The sequence below is a fragment of the Artemia sp. Qi Xiang Cuo genome, chromosome 3 (genome assembly GCF_049724085.1).
Source record: "Artemia sp. Qi Xiang Cuo chromosome 3, ASM4972408v1, whole genome shotgun sequence".
NCBI lineage: Eukaryota > Metazoa > Arthropoda > Branchiopoda > Anostraca > Artemiidae > Artemia > Artemia sp. Qi Xiang Cuo.
Window position 1 is genome coordinate 53,039,997 of NC_142796.1, and position 16,713 is coordinate 53,056,709.

The window sequence follows — 16,713 nt, forward strand, 5'->3', positions numbered from 1 at the left end:
TTATATGTCCCTAACTCTAGAAAGAATCCGATTCATCTCTCTCAGACTTTGGTAAGAACCTAATTCAACTATTTCAGACTCTAGTATACCACTTGTGAGCTTTTAGTAGTGTCTGTGTTCGACGAAATCTTGATAAATTTTCACTTCATATGTCTCTAACTCTAAAAAAAATCTGATTCATCTTTCTCAGACTTTGGCAAAAACCTAATTCACCTATTTTACACACTAGTATAACACTTTTGAGCTGGTAGTAGTGTCCGCGTCTTACTGAATCTTGATAAATTCCCACTTTATATGTCCCTAACTATAACAAAAATCTTAGTCATCTCTCTCAGACTTTGGTAAGAACCTAATTCACCTATTTCAGACTCTAGTATACCACTTGTGAGCTGGTAGTAGTGTCTCCGTCAGACTGAATCTTGATAAATTCCCACTTAATATGTCTTTAAATCTGAAAAGAATCAAATTCTTCTCTTTTGACTTTGGCAAGAACCTAATTAACCTATTTCAGAATCTAGTATACCACTTGTGAGCTGGTAGTAGTGTCCATACCTGACTGAATCAAGATATATTCCCACTGCATATGTCTCCAACTCTAAAAAGAATCAACTTCTTCTCTCTCAGACTTTGGCAAAAACCAAATTCGCCCATTTTACACTCTAGTAAACCACTTGTGAGCTAGTAGTAGTGTCCCCGTCTGACTGAATCCTGATTAGTCCCCACTTCATATGTCCCTAACTCTAAAAATAATCCGATCCATCTCTCTCAGACTTTGGTAAGAACCTAATTCATCTATTTCAGACTCTAATATACCACTTATGAGCTGGTAATAGTGTCTGTGTCTGACTGAATCTTGATAAATTACCACTTCATATGTCTCTAACTGTATAAAGAATCAAATTCTTCTCTCTCAGACTTTGGTAATAACCTAATTCACCTAATTCAGACTCTAGTATACCCCTTGTGAGCTGGTAGTAGTGTCTGCGTCTCACTGATTCTTGATAAAATCCCACTTCATATTTCTCTAAATCTGAAAAGAATCAAATTCTTCTCTCTCTGATTTCGGCAAGAACCTATTTCACCTATTTCAGAATCTAGTATACAACTTGTGAGCTGGTGGTAGTGTCCGTGTCTGACTGAATCTTGATAAATTACCACTTTATATATCTCTAACTCTAAAAAGAATCAAATTCTTCTCTCTCAGACTTTGGCAAAAACCGAATTCATATATTTACACTCTAGTAAACCACTTGTGAGCTGGTAGTGGTGTCTGTGTCTGACTGAATCTTGATAAATTCCATCTTCATATGTCTCTAACTCTTAGAAGCATCTAATTCATCTTTCTGAGACTTTGGTAAAACTTAATTCATTTATTTCGGACTCTAGTATACCACTTGTTAGCTGGTAATAGTATATGTGCCTGACTGAATCTTGATAAATTCCCAATTCATATGTCTCTAACTCTAAAAAAACTCTGATTCATCTCTCTCAGATTTTGGTAAAACCCTAATTCACCTATTCCAGACTATAGTATAACACTTGGGAGCTAGTAAGAGTGTCTGTGTCTGACTGAATCTTGATAAATCATTACTTCATATGTCTTTAACTCTAAGAGGGATTTGGTTCATCTCTCTCAGACTTTGGTAAAACCTCATTCATCTATTTCAGGCTCTAGTATACAACTTATGAGCTGGTAGTAGTCTCTGTGTCCGACGAAATCTTGATAAATTCCCACTTCATATGTCTCTAACTCTAAAAAGAATCTGAATCATCTCTCTCAGACTTTGGTAAAAACCTAATTCATCTATTTCAGACTCTAGTATACCCTTGTGAGCTGGTAGTAGTGTCGGTGTCTGAATCTTGATAATTCCCCACTTCATATGTCTCTAATTCAAAAAAGAATCAAATTCTTCTCTCTTGGACTTTGGCAAAAACCTCATTCACCTATTTTACACTCTAGTATACCACTTTTGAGATGGTAATAGTGCGTGAGTCTTACTGAATCTTGATAAATTCCCACTTTATATGTCCCTAACTCTAAAAAGAATCCGATTCATCTCTCTCAGACTTTGGTAAGAACCTAATTCACCTATTTCAGACTCTAGTATACCCCTTGTGAGCTTTTAGTAGTGTCTGTGTTCGACGAAATCTTGATAAATATTCACTTCATATGTCTCTAACTCTAATAAAACTCTGGTTCATCTCTCTCAGGTTTTGGTAAAACCCTTATCCACCTATTTCAGACACTAGTATAACACTTTTGAGCTGGTAGTAGTGTCCGCGTCTTACTGAATCTTGATAAATTCCCACTTTATATGTCCCTAACTCTAAAAAGAATCTTATTCATCTCTCTCAGATTTTGGTAAGAACCTAATTCATCTATTTCAGACTCTAGTATACCCCTTGTGAGCTGGTAGTAGTGTCTCCGTCTGACTGATTCTTGATAAATTCCCACTTCATATTTCTTTAAATCTGAAAAGAATCAAATTCTTCTCTTTTGACTTTGGCAAGAACCTAATTAACCTATTTCAGAATCTAGTATACCACTTGTGAGCTGGTAGTAGTGTCCATATCTGACTGAATCTTGATATATTCCCACTGCATATGTCTCCAACTCTAAAAAGAATCAACTTCTTCTCTCTCAGACTTTGGCAAAAACCAAATTCGCCCATTTTACACTCTAGTAAACCACTTGTGAGCTAGTAGTAGTGTCCCCGTCTGACTGAATCCTGATTAATCCCCACTTCATATGTCCCTAACTCTAAAAATAATCCGATCCATCTCTCTCAGACTTTGGTAAGAACCTAATTCATCTATATCAGACTCTAATATACCACTTGTGAGATGGTAGTAGTGTCTGTGTTTGACTGAATCTTGATAAATTCCTACTTCATAGGTCTCTGACTGTAAAAAGAATCAAATACATCTCTCTCTGACTTTGGTAATAACCTAATTCACATAATTCAGAATATAGTGTATCACTTGTGAGCTGGTAGTAGTGTCCGTGTCTGACTGAATCTTGATAAATTCCCACTTAATATGTCTCTAATTCTTAAAAGAATCCGATTCATCTCTCTCAGACTTTGGTAAAAACCTAAATTGGCTATTTCAGACTCTAGTATACTATATCTAGTATATCATGCCTTATAATGTCATTTTAACACAAGAAAAAAATTGAAAAATTTTCAAGTTAAAAAAAAAATAAGTAAAAAAAATGTCACAACGAAAATTATTTTTCTAATGGGTGAAATGACGACTAGCAAATCTATATCATCTTCATTTCGTATTTCAAAAATATCAAAAGTGAATTTCTTTTTTTATAAGTATACGTATTTAATATCATTTTAAGACATATAAAACAAAAATAAAATAATCGCAAAATGTCCCAACAACATGTTGAAAAATTTCTATGTTCAAAAGAAAAGTAAAAAAAATTTCACTACAAACATTATTTTTCTACTAGGAAAAATTACGATTAACATTTCTCTATCATTTTCATTTCGTCTTTCGAAAATGTCGCATGTAAATTTCTTTCGTTATAAGTATATTTAATGTCATTTTAAAACATGTAAGAGAAGATGAAAAAATTTCTTAGATGAAAAAAAATCAACGTTCAAAAAACATAATTCCAATTCAAAAAAGAGGAGGTGGCAAAAAGTTTGGGAAGGGGTATTGGGGGCCCCTTGGAGGTTGGGACATTGATGACCATAAGTTCCCTCTAAAAACAGTCATAGCAATTGATTCATTGGTGACATAAGTTTGCTGGTTTACTTTACCCAAGCGCATGTCATAAGAAAAAAGGGGTAGCTGATTTTTCACTTTTGGATTCATTAAAATTTGGTTCTTATTAAAAAATGCGTCCGGTTTACTTTACTGAAGCGCGTGTCATAAGACCAGTTTCATTCAACCCAAATAAAATCCAGCCTTTTATTGGATCTGGTTGCTATGGCTGGTTCCTAGAGCCACATGGATATATGTAAATTATGTCTCCGTTTGAATATGCTAAATATATGCATGTTGAAGTATACAAATGAGGTTTACGGTATATGCAGTGAGGTTCAGGGTATATTCTTTAGACCCTCGGGCTGTAATTTCAGGAGTATTGCCCCCTCACTACTTATTGGCTCGATGTGATCATCTCTAGGAAAAAAAATAAACCAACGAACACGCATTCATGATCCTTCTTCTGGCAAAAAAAAATTATACCTTTTTCCTGGTGGGAGCTCGAAACTTCTTCAATAGGGTATCTCAGATATCTTAAACCTGATGGTGTGATTTTCATTAAGATCCCTTTACTCTTCGGGGGTATTTCCCCCTTTTTTGAAAGTCAGGCAAATTTTCTCAGGCTCATAGTTTTAATGGGTAACGCTAAACTTTCTTTTGATATATCTATTGATATCAAAATTTGATTTTTTTTTATAGTTTTGTTATTATTGAGATTTTTGCTCCTTTCTTATAGTTCATGTTAATGAACTGTAAAAAAAAACCTAATTAACGTGGATTGTAAGTTCAATACACTTATAGTGATATTTATTTCTTAAAGTTTTGATATTTTTTTATTTATTAAAGTAAAAAAATTAAAACATTTAAAATGTGATTTGTTTTCACTAAAGTGCAAATTATATTCTGGTCTTGAGAACGCATTGGGGTTGTCAGCCCTACTCATGTTAATTTTTGCTCGTTTTGTGTTTGACTTGGTTATTTATTGTAATTGCTGTTCGTTTTTGGGTTTCATTTATTTATTGATGTTGATTTGTGGTAGTTTTACGCTTAGAAGATTATTTCTATTAGTTGCAGCTTGTATTCGGCTGAATGGAGCCCTTTGCTTTTCTTTGAAAAACTTGTTTTTGAAAAAGTTTTTTAAATTAATTTATGTTCGTTTTTTATTGGCGTAGTCTTTTCACGAAAAAAAAATATTTTATGTATTTTCGGCTTATTTCTATAAAAATCCCCACGCCCACCCTTCCATTTGCCCATTGTATTTAAAAACTAAATGTTCCTTTGAGATTAAATGAATATGCACTGTGATAATGCTAATTCCCAATAAGGCATCTCAGCAGTATCCCAAGAACAACTGAGGGTATTATGTTGAAACTTTCGGGGCTACTTCTGCTTTTAAAATTTAACCAAATCAAAATAGCGAAAGTGCATCCAAGCTATCAAAGAAAGTAAACAGAGTTTTTTGCGAATGATACCAAGTTTTCCATTTCAGGTCAACTAGAGGAGGTATGAAACTAAATTAAACAGTTCTATTTGTGTCCAGATTTTTAAAAGGGTGTATGCTGTTAAAAATTGCTGAAAATTTTTCTCCTGCATAGAAATACCAGGCCAAACTATAAAGTCTTAAAGAACGAAAAGATTTAAATTATTATTTTCTTTTTCCCTGAAAAGACTATGTCAATATAAAACGAACAGAAATTAATTAAAAAAAACTTTTTCCACAAAATAAGTTTTTCAAAGAAAAATAAAGAACTCCATTAAACAAAAAATTAGCAAAAATAAAATCAAATAATCTACCAAGCGTGAAACTTTTAGAATTTTAAATTTAAGATTTTTAATAATTCTAAACTAAAGAACAGAATAGATTGTAAGGGTTTTTGAAATTTATTTCAGAGTTTTAAATTTTAACTTTAATTCAACAATTTATTATGGATAAAGAATTTTTAATTTTAAGTTTAGAAATATAGAATTTTAACATTTTAAATTTAAGAATTTTTGATTTTTAAGAATTTTTTAAGAAAAGAAGAGAATAGAAAAAAAAGAATAGAATAGATTCTTTTAATCGGAGAAATAGAAAATGAAAAAAAAACAGATAGCATAAAACTTTTTCCAAAATGAAAGCTCCAAAGAAATGTCCTTTTTATCACATCTGTACAAATGAAACTTCCAAATGAGATGTCCTTTGTTACCGAAATGAAACGTGCGCAACCACATACGTGCTCAATGTATGGACATCTTTAGATAAAACGATGGGAAGTTGCTCCTTGAAACGATTTAAAAATTAAAGAACCAGTGAAAATTGCTTGGAAAATTGCGGGGAGTCGGATGTTTAACAGCTTTTAAAAACTTGCTCTTCACAATCATTTAGAAATTAAAGATTAAAGAAATGGTAGAAAACTTTTTTCTAAAATGTCTGTTTTTGTCCAAATAAATTCTACTGGCCAAGTTTATTCGCATAAAAACATAAGTTCATACCGTCTGTGTTAAAAAATATGAACCAAGAACTTATGGCAAAACTTTTGAAGCAAATGATGTCGCAAAAAAAACTACAAAGTAAATTTAGCTATAAATATGTAAATTTTCCTATAATTTTTTTGTCAATGCTAGTGAAGTTCAATGTAGAAAAATGTTATCATAGGCAGCGCAATAGTGCTGATTAAGTAAAGAGCGATGTTGGCACAATGTATTACTGAATTTTTTCCCGACCAATGCACTTCGTATAGAAGGAGTTGTCGTAGAAACTTCGAAAGGGACTCATTCGATTGGAAATAGACAGTTCTAGTGGCTTCGTTAGGAGTCAAAACTGATTAGAGGGCAACAAGCCACCCTCTACACCCATCATTTCCCCAAACACATCCCATTAAATTTTTGAGATATCCATTTTGTTCAGTATGTTTGAAAGGTCCGGTAATCATGTCTTTGGGGATGATACCCCCCTCTCGCACACACAGACCTAAGTGCAAGGGCTATAAGTCAAACTAGGTGCCCATTAGTAACAACTAAGGTTTTTATGGTAAAGGGTGGTCGTATAAACTTCGATGGGGCTCATTTGATTGGAAATCAGAAGTTCTAGTGCCCTTTTTAAGATTCAAAAGTGGTCGGAGGGTAACTAGCCCCCCTTCCACTGCATCCTCTTTTCCTTAAATGTATCTGATAGATATTTTGAGATAGTCATTTTGTTCAAAAAGTCTGGAAATCATATAAAAAAACCTTCGGGATGAATACAACCAGAATTCAACAACCTTCAGAGCCTGGGGGCAAGGGTTGCAGGATATGCCCCGGGGACATATAATGTTTTATGGAAGGGGTGGTCATATAAACTTTAGAGGAGGCTCATTTGACTGGAAATTGGGAGTTATAGTTCCCTTTTAAGAGCCGAATGTGATAGAGGTAAAATAGACACCCCCCTCCCGATACCCTCTTTTCTCCAGACAAATCTGATCCAAATTGTAAGATAGCCATTTTGTTCAAAATACTCTAAGGAACACATAACAATGCCTCCAGGATTGACACAACCTGCCAGAGCCCAGGGGCAATCGCTGTAAGTTATGTCTTAGGGGCAAATAAGGTTATCATGGAATGGGTGGTCGTATAAACTTTGGCTGGGGGTCATTTGATTCAAAATTAGAAGTTCTACTGCCTGTTTTATAGTCAAAAGCTATTGGAGGGCAACCAGCCCCACTCCCCTCGCATTTCCCAAAATTTTCCAAAATACATTTAATAAAAGTTTTGAGACAGCTATTTTGTTAAACATTGTTGAAAAGTCTAGTAATTATGCAATTAGGAATGCCAACCCTCTCAAAGCCCTCATGGCCAGGGCTGTAATTTAGGCAATTATTTCATCGTTTATATATAGTATACTTTCATTTGCAATTAGAAGAATAGAAGATAAATTCAACAACATGTCACTTTGTAATTAGAAGAAAAGAAGATTGTACCACCTTTATTAAAAATTCAACGCAATGTTTAAGAAGTCAAAATAGTTAATTAACCTTTTAAGTCAATGGCCCAGAAACTTGCTTTGATCTGGAAGTTATTATTTTGTTTCAGTATATACAGTTTGTTTTAATTTTAGTGTGTTAGTTTCTCTATTGTTAATGATGACTGCCTATGTCATCGAAATATCTAAATCTTTTGTATGTATTTGTTTCACTGTCTAATAAAAGGACTTATCACTATTTGGAAGCCTTACTTGTTTCGACATAGAAAAAGCAATGTGGTCTTGAAAAAAAATACTAAATTCTTACAGAAGAAACAAAACACATAAGACTTTATTTTCTTTTTCAATGGAAAAAACCATGTCATTAAAAAACGAATAGAAATTAATTTGAATTTTTTTTTCCAAAAACTAAGTTTTTCAAAGAAAATTGAAGAGCTTTATTAAACCAAAAACGGGCAGAAATTAAGTCAAATGATCTTCCAAGCGTAAAATTACCACAGATCACAATCAATAAATAAATGAAACCCAAAACGAAAAGAAATTAAAATAAATAATCGAGTCAAACTCAAATCGAGCGGAAATTAACATGAGTAGGACTGATTACCCCCTTGCCTTCTCAAGACCAGAACATAATTTGAACTTTACAGAAAACAAAATATCATTTTAAATCTTTTCACTTCTTGAGATTTAATAAATAAAAAACTATTAATACCTTAAGGAATCAATATCAGTCTATGTATATTATTAGATTAAAAAAAAAGGTTTTTTTTAACTGTAAGCAAGGAGCGACATCAAAACTTAATACGAACAGAAATTATTCTGTATATGAAAGGGGCAGCCCCTCCTCAACCCATCGCTCTTTACGCTAAATTTTTTATTGTTTTAAAAAACAAAGTTGTGATACTGAGTCAAACTTTAGCGTAAAGTGCGAGGGGCTGAGGAGGGGGCAGCCCCTTTCATATATGGAATAATTTCTGTTCGTTTTAAGTTTTAATGTCGCTCCTTGCTTTCAGTAAAAAAAAACTTCTTTTTTTTTTATTAAATTTCTGAACGTTTTTGAGTTAACAAAGCTTTTATTTTAGCTCACCGTACGTGAAAAATTAAAACAAATTTGCAGATTAATTTTACTTTTTTTTTTGCTAAATGGCCTTCTCGAAATTTTGTTCATATGTAACTTACGAATTAACTTACGTAACGAAGTTCTACAGTCGTATATTTTTATTACGTATATTAGGGGGTTCGCCCCCTGGTCAATACCTCGCTCTTTACGCTAAGTTCAAATTTTGTTCCAATTCTCTAAGAATGACCCCTTAATCACAAAAGGCCGTTAATTAGAATAAATAGCTCTGATGATAGTACAAAAAAAAACCTTTAACGTATAGAGCGAGGTAATGAGTAAGGGGCAAACCCAATCATATGCGTATTACTTTCTGTTCGGTTTAAATTTTGATGCTGCTCCTTACTTTCAGTTAAGAAAATTGTTGTTTTTTTATTATTTAATTTCTGATCGTTTGTTTTAAATAATGCTGGGAAATCCGGCCCCCCCCCCCCTTTATAGCAATGTCCCTTCCCTAATGAAAACTACCTCCATAGAAAGATCCTCCCACGTAACACCCAACCCACCCCCACCCCCCAACTACCATAAAAAAATCCCCCCTGAATACTTCTGTATACTTCACAATAATCAATACTATATGTAAACATTGGGCAAAGTTCATAACTTGCAGACCTTCCCCTGGGGACTGTGGGGGATTTAGTCATCCTCAAAGACATACTTATTGTATTTTTTGACCATGCTGAACAAAATGGCTTTCTCAAAACTTTGATTGGACGACTTTGGGAAAAAATAAGCGTGGGAGGGGGCCATGTTGCCCTCCAGTTTTTTGCTGACTTAAAAAGGGCACTAGAACTTTTAATTTCCGTTCTAATGAGCCCTCCCGCGATATTCAAGGACCACTAGGTCCAAATGATCACTCCTGGGGGGGAATAAATAAACACGCATCCGTGATCTTTCTTCTGGCGAAAAATACGAAATTCCACATTTTTGCATATAGGAGCTTGAAACTTCTATAGTAGTGTTCTCTAGGATACGCTGAATCTGACGGTGTAATTTTCAATTACGTTCTATGACTTTTAGGGGGTGTTTCCCTCTTTTTATCCAAAGTAAGGCAAATTTTCTCAGGCGTGTAACTTTTGATCAGTACGTCTAAACTAGATGAAACTTAAATATTTGAAATCAGCATAAAAATATGGGTCTTTTGATGTATCTATTGGTATCAAAATTCCATTTTTAGAGTTTCAGTTACTATTGAGCCGGGTCGCTCCTTACTTACAGTTCGTACCACGAACTGTTTAAAACTGAAAATCCCCTTTAATTATCTTTTTCAGTAAAGTGCAAATTATGTTCTCGTCTTGAGAACCCGTAATCAGCCCTGAGAAGGGTTGTCAGCCCTGCTAATGTAAATTTCTGCTCGTTTTGAGTTTGAATTGGTTTCTTATAGTTTGACTCGGTTATTTAATGTTTTCTATTCAAAACTTTTTTTTTTCCAAGACTATTTGCAATCATAAAAAAGTAAAAGCATGCAAGGAAAAAATAATAGATTGGACATCTGAATCCTTTTCATATTTTTAGTTTACTAAGTCCATCAAAAAAATTGTCAAGAGAATCTAGGTCCGTCAATGTCCCGAATATTGTTGTTTTTTTACCTGCATTTTCAATACTATTTACGAATCAAAGGAATATTTCGGGAGGGGGTTCAGACCAGGTAATTTCCTATCCCTGGAAATGGACCTAAAATAAAAGCCATTCAGTGCATTAATCTTCCGAGTTCCGACCAGGAGCTGCATAGCCTTCTCGGTAGACCCCTCAAAGTGTCAATATTTTTAGATTTTTACCCTTCCCCTACACTTTTTGTTTATTATACTCTTCTTAGCTTTTTGACAAACCACCCCCTCCCCCCCCCCAAGTATTTTCATTTTTGTCCTTTTTGTATTATGGTATTTCAATCTTTTTGATTAAGATGTATTTATTTTATATTTTCATACAAGATTAAATGTTAGATACAAGCAAAAGAACCTATCATAAAATAAGGAAAAAAAACTGTAATATATATTCTTTCGAGAAGACCTTTAAAAAATCATTAGCATAAAAGCATAAAATTAGAAGTCGTCTTACCCCTCCACTAACAAAACTACGTATAAAGTTAGTCTACTTTCACTGAACCTACTAACAGTAAACAAAATTTTTATTATCCATAATTCCTTGGCTTTAGCCTTCAGGTAGGTCCTATACAAACAAAATGCAGATTCTCTTGTGAACATCTACAAACCAAGTAATTCTGACTTTAAAAGTGCCCTGGAGAAAACTTAGCACATTGCAGAGCATCATTTGGTTGAATTAAACTAGTGATTGACAGAGTGTTATGGACCCTTACAAGTTGTTAAAAAAAACACAGAGGAGTCGTTTGGGGGATGCAAGGGGGCAGTTACCCCTCAACAATTTGGATAGAAATATTATAATGTAACCCATTCCCCTTGACAATCCGGATATGAACCCCTCTTGTCCTCCCAGTAAAAATGCTAGAGATTCGCCCCTGTAAAAAACAGTAGTTTTTTTTTTTTTTTAACATGGATAGCCTTATTTTTTGTGAAATATCGTTTTATCATACTACTTTAAGAACCTGTTAATAAAGTTACCTGTTATGATTATGAAAACCTACCTATTAACATTTTAGTACAACTTAGCAACCTATTTCTTTCATTGACTCTTAAAGCATTACAACCCTTTCCTAGAACTACAAAAGTAAACAAATTGGTATAATTTCCTCGAGAATTTTTTCCAAGAAGATAAACTTACTTTGAAGCTCAATACACGTGTCGACACAAATTGCCTCCTCGCTCTTGCTGTACGGTGAAGTGACAGAAACATAGCCTATTTCCGTCATTCCGTAACCCTGAAAGAGACGCGTTTAGAATAAATTTTAGAGTAAACTTTGACCTTTTTCGGAAAACTAGAGAATTCCAGTTATTGTACGGTTGATATTACTTGTTGAAAGCTTTTTTTTTATTTAACTTGAGATCAAATTAACAAGTATTTATTCTTAACTACTTTTAAAGCATATTCACACAGCAGACTTTAATACAAGAAAAGGATAAAAAAAAAATTAGGTTGAGAACAAAAGACAAAAATGTATGCCTAGAAATAAATTCAGCATCAAAACAAAGCCATAAAAACAGGCTGAAGTTGAAGATAAATTTGATATGCATAAATAACTGATAGCAATAATAAGAAATGAAAAAGATGGACTGCAAATAATCTTTTATTTCAGTAAAACTGTCATTGAAAGGTAATAAAAATAAATCTTTCTATCCGATAAAAAAAAATACGAAAACAAATTGTTCATACCAGACTAAAGGGAAATCATTCTAACTTGAAAGATTAAATAAAAAAAATCAGGTTTTTTCAACTGAAAGTAAGGAGCAACATTAAAACTTAAAACCAACAGAAATTATTACGTATATGAGCGGGTTCGCCCCCTTGTCAATACCTCGCTCTTTACGCTAAAGTTCAAATTTTGTTCGAATCACAAATCAAGCTCTTTTTTAAGCACTAAAAATACTTTAGCGTAAATAGTGAGGTATTGACTAGGGGGCGAGCCCCCTCATATGTGTAATAATTTTTGTTTCGTTTTAAGTTTTAATGTTGCTCCCTACTTTCAGTTGAAAAAACTAGTTTTTTTATTTAATTTCTGACGGTTTTTAAATACTGCTGAGAAATCCGGTGCCCCCTTCACAGAAATGTACCTTCCCCAAAGAAAATATCCTTCATGGAAAGATCCTCCCGCGTAACCCCTCCTCCGAGCCCTGCCACTAAAAAAATCCTTCCTGAAAACGTCTGTATACTTCCCAATAACCAATGCTATATGTAATTAATGGGCAAAGTTCATAACCTACAGCCCTTCCCCCGGGAACTGTGGGGGACTAAGTCATCCTCAAAGACATATTTATTAGATTGTCGACTATGCTGAACGAAATGGCTATCTCAAAATTTTGATTCGGTGACTTTTGGGAACAAAATGAGCGTGGGAGAGGGCCAAGTTGCCCTCCAATTATTTTGGTCACTTAAAAAGGGCACTAGAACTTTTAATTTCCGTTCGAATCATCCCTCTCGCGATATTCTAGGACTACTAGATCGATACCACCATCCCTGGGAAAACAAACACAAATAAACACGCATCCGTGATCTTTCTTTGGGTTGCTACCATTCGATTAACCGTCACAAGCACTAAACGTCATAACATCTAACCGTCAGAACCACTAACCGTCATACCATCGACAAAATTTTTTAAAAGTTTATATAATAGTAATAAGTATATAATAGTTTAGAAACAAATTTGGCTATATATTTGCACACCATGCGGGTGGGGGTAAAGCATAGCATATATTAAATACGTAACCTAACCTAGGTAGCTTACCCCCTAAGCCCCCAAAAAATAAAGTTTAAAAATTTTAGATGTTATGACGGCTAGTGGTTCTGATATATTGTTTTGTCGATGTTATGACGGATTTTGTCGATGTCCTGACGTTAGTGGTCCTGACGGTTAGATGTTATGACGCCTTCCCCTTTCTTCTGGCAAAAAATACAAAATTCCACATTTTTGTAGATAGGAGCTTGAAACATCTATAGTAGGGTTTTTTAATACACTGAATCTGATAGTTTAATCTTCATTAAGATTCTACGACTTTTAGGGGGTGTTTCCCCCTTTTTTCGAAAATAAGGCAAATATTTTTAGGCTCGTAACTTTTGATGGGTTATAATAAATTTTATGAAACTTATATATTTGAAATCAGCAAACAAATTTGATTCTTTTGATGTATCTACTGGTATCAAAATTCCGCTTTTTAGAGTTTCAGTTATTATTAAGCCGGGTCGCTCCTTACTTACAGTTCGTTACCACGAACTGTTTGAAAATACTTGGTATAGATACTTATCAAACGATGAGACATATGTTTCAGTACATTTGCTACGCATCTATATATTTAAGTGCATAAATATTTTTGGTGACGAAAAGTATAATTTTGTGCGAAGAACGTCAGCTAGTAAATTCACATGCAAAAATCATTAATAGTAATGATGAAAAATTGAAAAAGATAGAATGCATATTATTTATATTACAGTAAAACCCTAATTGAAAGGCAATAAAAAAAAAACAGCTCTCCAGTTAAAATACAAAAATATGTATTTCTAACTAAATTGAAGGTAAACCTTTTTAGTTTGGAAAAAAAAGGTTAATATTGGTACTGCGTGATAAGTTTCAATACATGTCCTACCGCTTAGACATATTTAAGTGCATAAATATTTTAGGTGATTAGTACTGTAATGACAACAACCATTGGTAACAAATATTGTATTGTAATGGCCACTGCCACCAAATATTGGCGTGGAAATGGTGCTGAGACCACTTTATTGGAGTGGAATGCCTCGTGGCCACCACTATTACAATATAAATATATAGGGTACGGTATACCCTATTACGATATACCCTGCTCCAGGGTATGGTAACATGATCGAATGGTCAAATGGGCCAAACTCTAGGCCAAGGGTGCACCCACATGGGTCACCCCTAATATCTCTAGCTATCTCTTTGGAGGGTAAAACACCCCCCCCCCCCTGTCGATATACTAATGGCGGCCTTTCTCACGAACTCTTTTCCTATCCTGCCGGGGTTCCTTGAAAAATAATCTACACGGTTGTAGAAAATAATGCGGGGGGGGGGGGTGAGGTAGTCGGGTATTCGCCGGGGGGGGGGGGAATTTGCCTAGAACCATTTTTTGTTGTTGAGCGGCATGTCTGACGTATACATTGTCACCAAAGTTTTTTTTTTCATTTCAGTTTCTTTTGGGAATGGTTGATATTGCTTGTGGTTTATTACCATTAATGGAATGCTATTAACTAGAAAACTTAAAGGCAGGCCTACTGAATGGCCTAATATGGTTCTAGGCGAATACCCCCCGGCCAATACCCCCCCCCCCGCGGTTAATACCCCCCCCCTCGGAAAATACCGCCGCGGAAAATACCCCCTGAGAAATAACCCCCGCTGAAAATACCCCCCCCCTTCGCCGAAAATACCCCCCGGGAAATGCCCCCCGCGGAAAATACCCCCCTCTCCCCAGAAAATACTCCCCCCCCAGAAAATACCCCCCTATAAAATACCCACCCCCTCCCCGAAAAATACCTCCCCCCCGTGGAAAATAAGGCTTTCCAAATTTAAGAATTTTATTTGAGTTTTTTTTTTAATTTCCGTAGGGGGGAAGGAATTTTGGTAATTGTGTGTTATGTGCCATTGACTCAAGATTACGCTGTGTAAAATTCGAGAACACACCGTTTTTTTTTAGTTTCTTCGTTACTTTAAAAATAAATTTCCGCTATAGATTTGCACATTAGGGGAGGGGGGTCTGCATGGGGGGTAAGCATAGCGGGTCTGCATGCAAAATGTGTTTGGTACAATTATTCTGCATATTAGATAGATAGACAAATAATTGCATTTTGAAGCCAAATAAACGGCCATGAACACAGTAAATAACATAAATGAAAGTCATAAATAACATAAACTTTGATCAGCGATCAAACAGTTCGTGGCAAACTGTAAGTAAGGAGCGACCCGGCTCAATAGTAACCGAAACTCTAAAAAACAGAATGTTTATGCTGTTTATGCAATATATACGGATGTTTATGCTGATTTCAAATATATAAATTTCTTCAAGTTTAGTTTTACCCATCAAAAGTTACGAGCCTGAAAAAAAAATTCCTTCTTTTCGAAAAAAGGGGATATACCCCCTAAAAGTGATAGAATCTTAATGAAAATCAAACAACAAAATTAAGTGCAACAGAAAACTCTACTGTAGACGTTTCAAGCTCCTATCTGCAAAAAAGTGGAATTGTGAATTTTTTGCCAGAAGAAAGATCATGGATGCATGTTTATTTGTTTGTTTTTGTTTTTTTGCTCCAACCAAATCATACAGAAATTTTTTTTTGGAAAACTAGATAGGGGTCACTCGGTCACATATTAGAACTTTTTTTCCTTATTAAGGGTCAAAATCTATTGGGAGGCAGCCAACAATGGGGCAACAAACATTTTTTCCATGGTTTTCCCGTGTTCTGCTTTTTTTCCTTTGGTTTCTTTATAATTACTATAAAGTCCCAAATTTCCAGGTGGGCACCATACCCCCCTGCCCCCCCCCCCCTTGCCGGTGCCCCTGGCCTCGTTAAGCCAAAAATGAGTGGAAATAAATTCAAATAATTTTCTAAGCGTAAAACTACAACAAATCACAATAAATAAGTGACTCAAACTCAAAACAAGCAGAAATTGCAATAAATTACCCATTCAAACTTAAAATAATAATAATTACCATGAGTAGGGCTGACAACCGCCACAACCTCTCAATGCCAGAAAGTAATTTGTACTTTACTGAAAACAAAATACATTTTAAATATTTTCACTTTTTTGACTTCAACTAATAAAGAAGCATTAAGACTAAAAGACATTTCGGAACTGTTAAAGAATTACTGGAAAAAAGGATCGCAGACCCTGATAGCAAAAAAATCAATAAAACGGATATGAAACAATGGTTCATTTCGCAGGAAAACAGTAGAAGGCTATCTTATACTCCGAACATGACCACGTGGTTTATGGTTTTCTCAGTGAGAATGAAAAAAGAGGAATTTTCTCACTTGAAAAACAGGAATTTTGTCACATTTATGTCTGTTTTCATGGATGGTTATGTGTGTTGGTCGATTTATTTGATGTTTTTCATGGATGTCAACAGCAATTCATGTCTGTTTTTATGGTTTTTGTCAGTGAGAATGAAAAAGCAGGAACTTTCTCACATTTATGGATGTCAACAGCAATTCATGTCTGTTTTTATGGTTTTTGTCAGTGAGAACAAAAAAACAGGAACTTTCTCACATTTATGGATGTCAACAGCAATTCATGTCTGTTTTTATGGTTTTTGTCAGTGAGTATTTGAATAACAGGAACTTTCTCACATTTATG

General features: G+C 34.5%; 1 protein-coding gene across 1 annotated transcript in view; it reads right to left on the bottom strand.

The window, feature by feature from the left end:
- Positions 1 to 16,713, bottom strand: part of LOC148954268 (uncharacterized) — a 309,906-nt gene that overhangs the window by 82,787 nt on the left and 210,406 nt on the right. Inside the window, exon 7 of the mRNA XM_089086137.1 lies at positions 11,517 to 11,613. Coding sequence (XP_088942263.1) covers positions 11,517 to 11,613 — 97 coding nt within the window. The remainder of the gene's footprint in view (positions 1 to 11,516; positions 11,614 to 16,713) is intronic.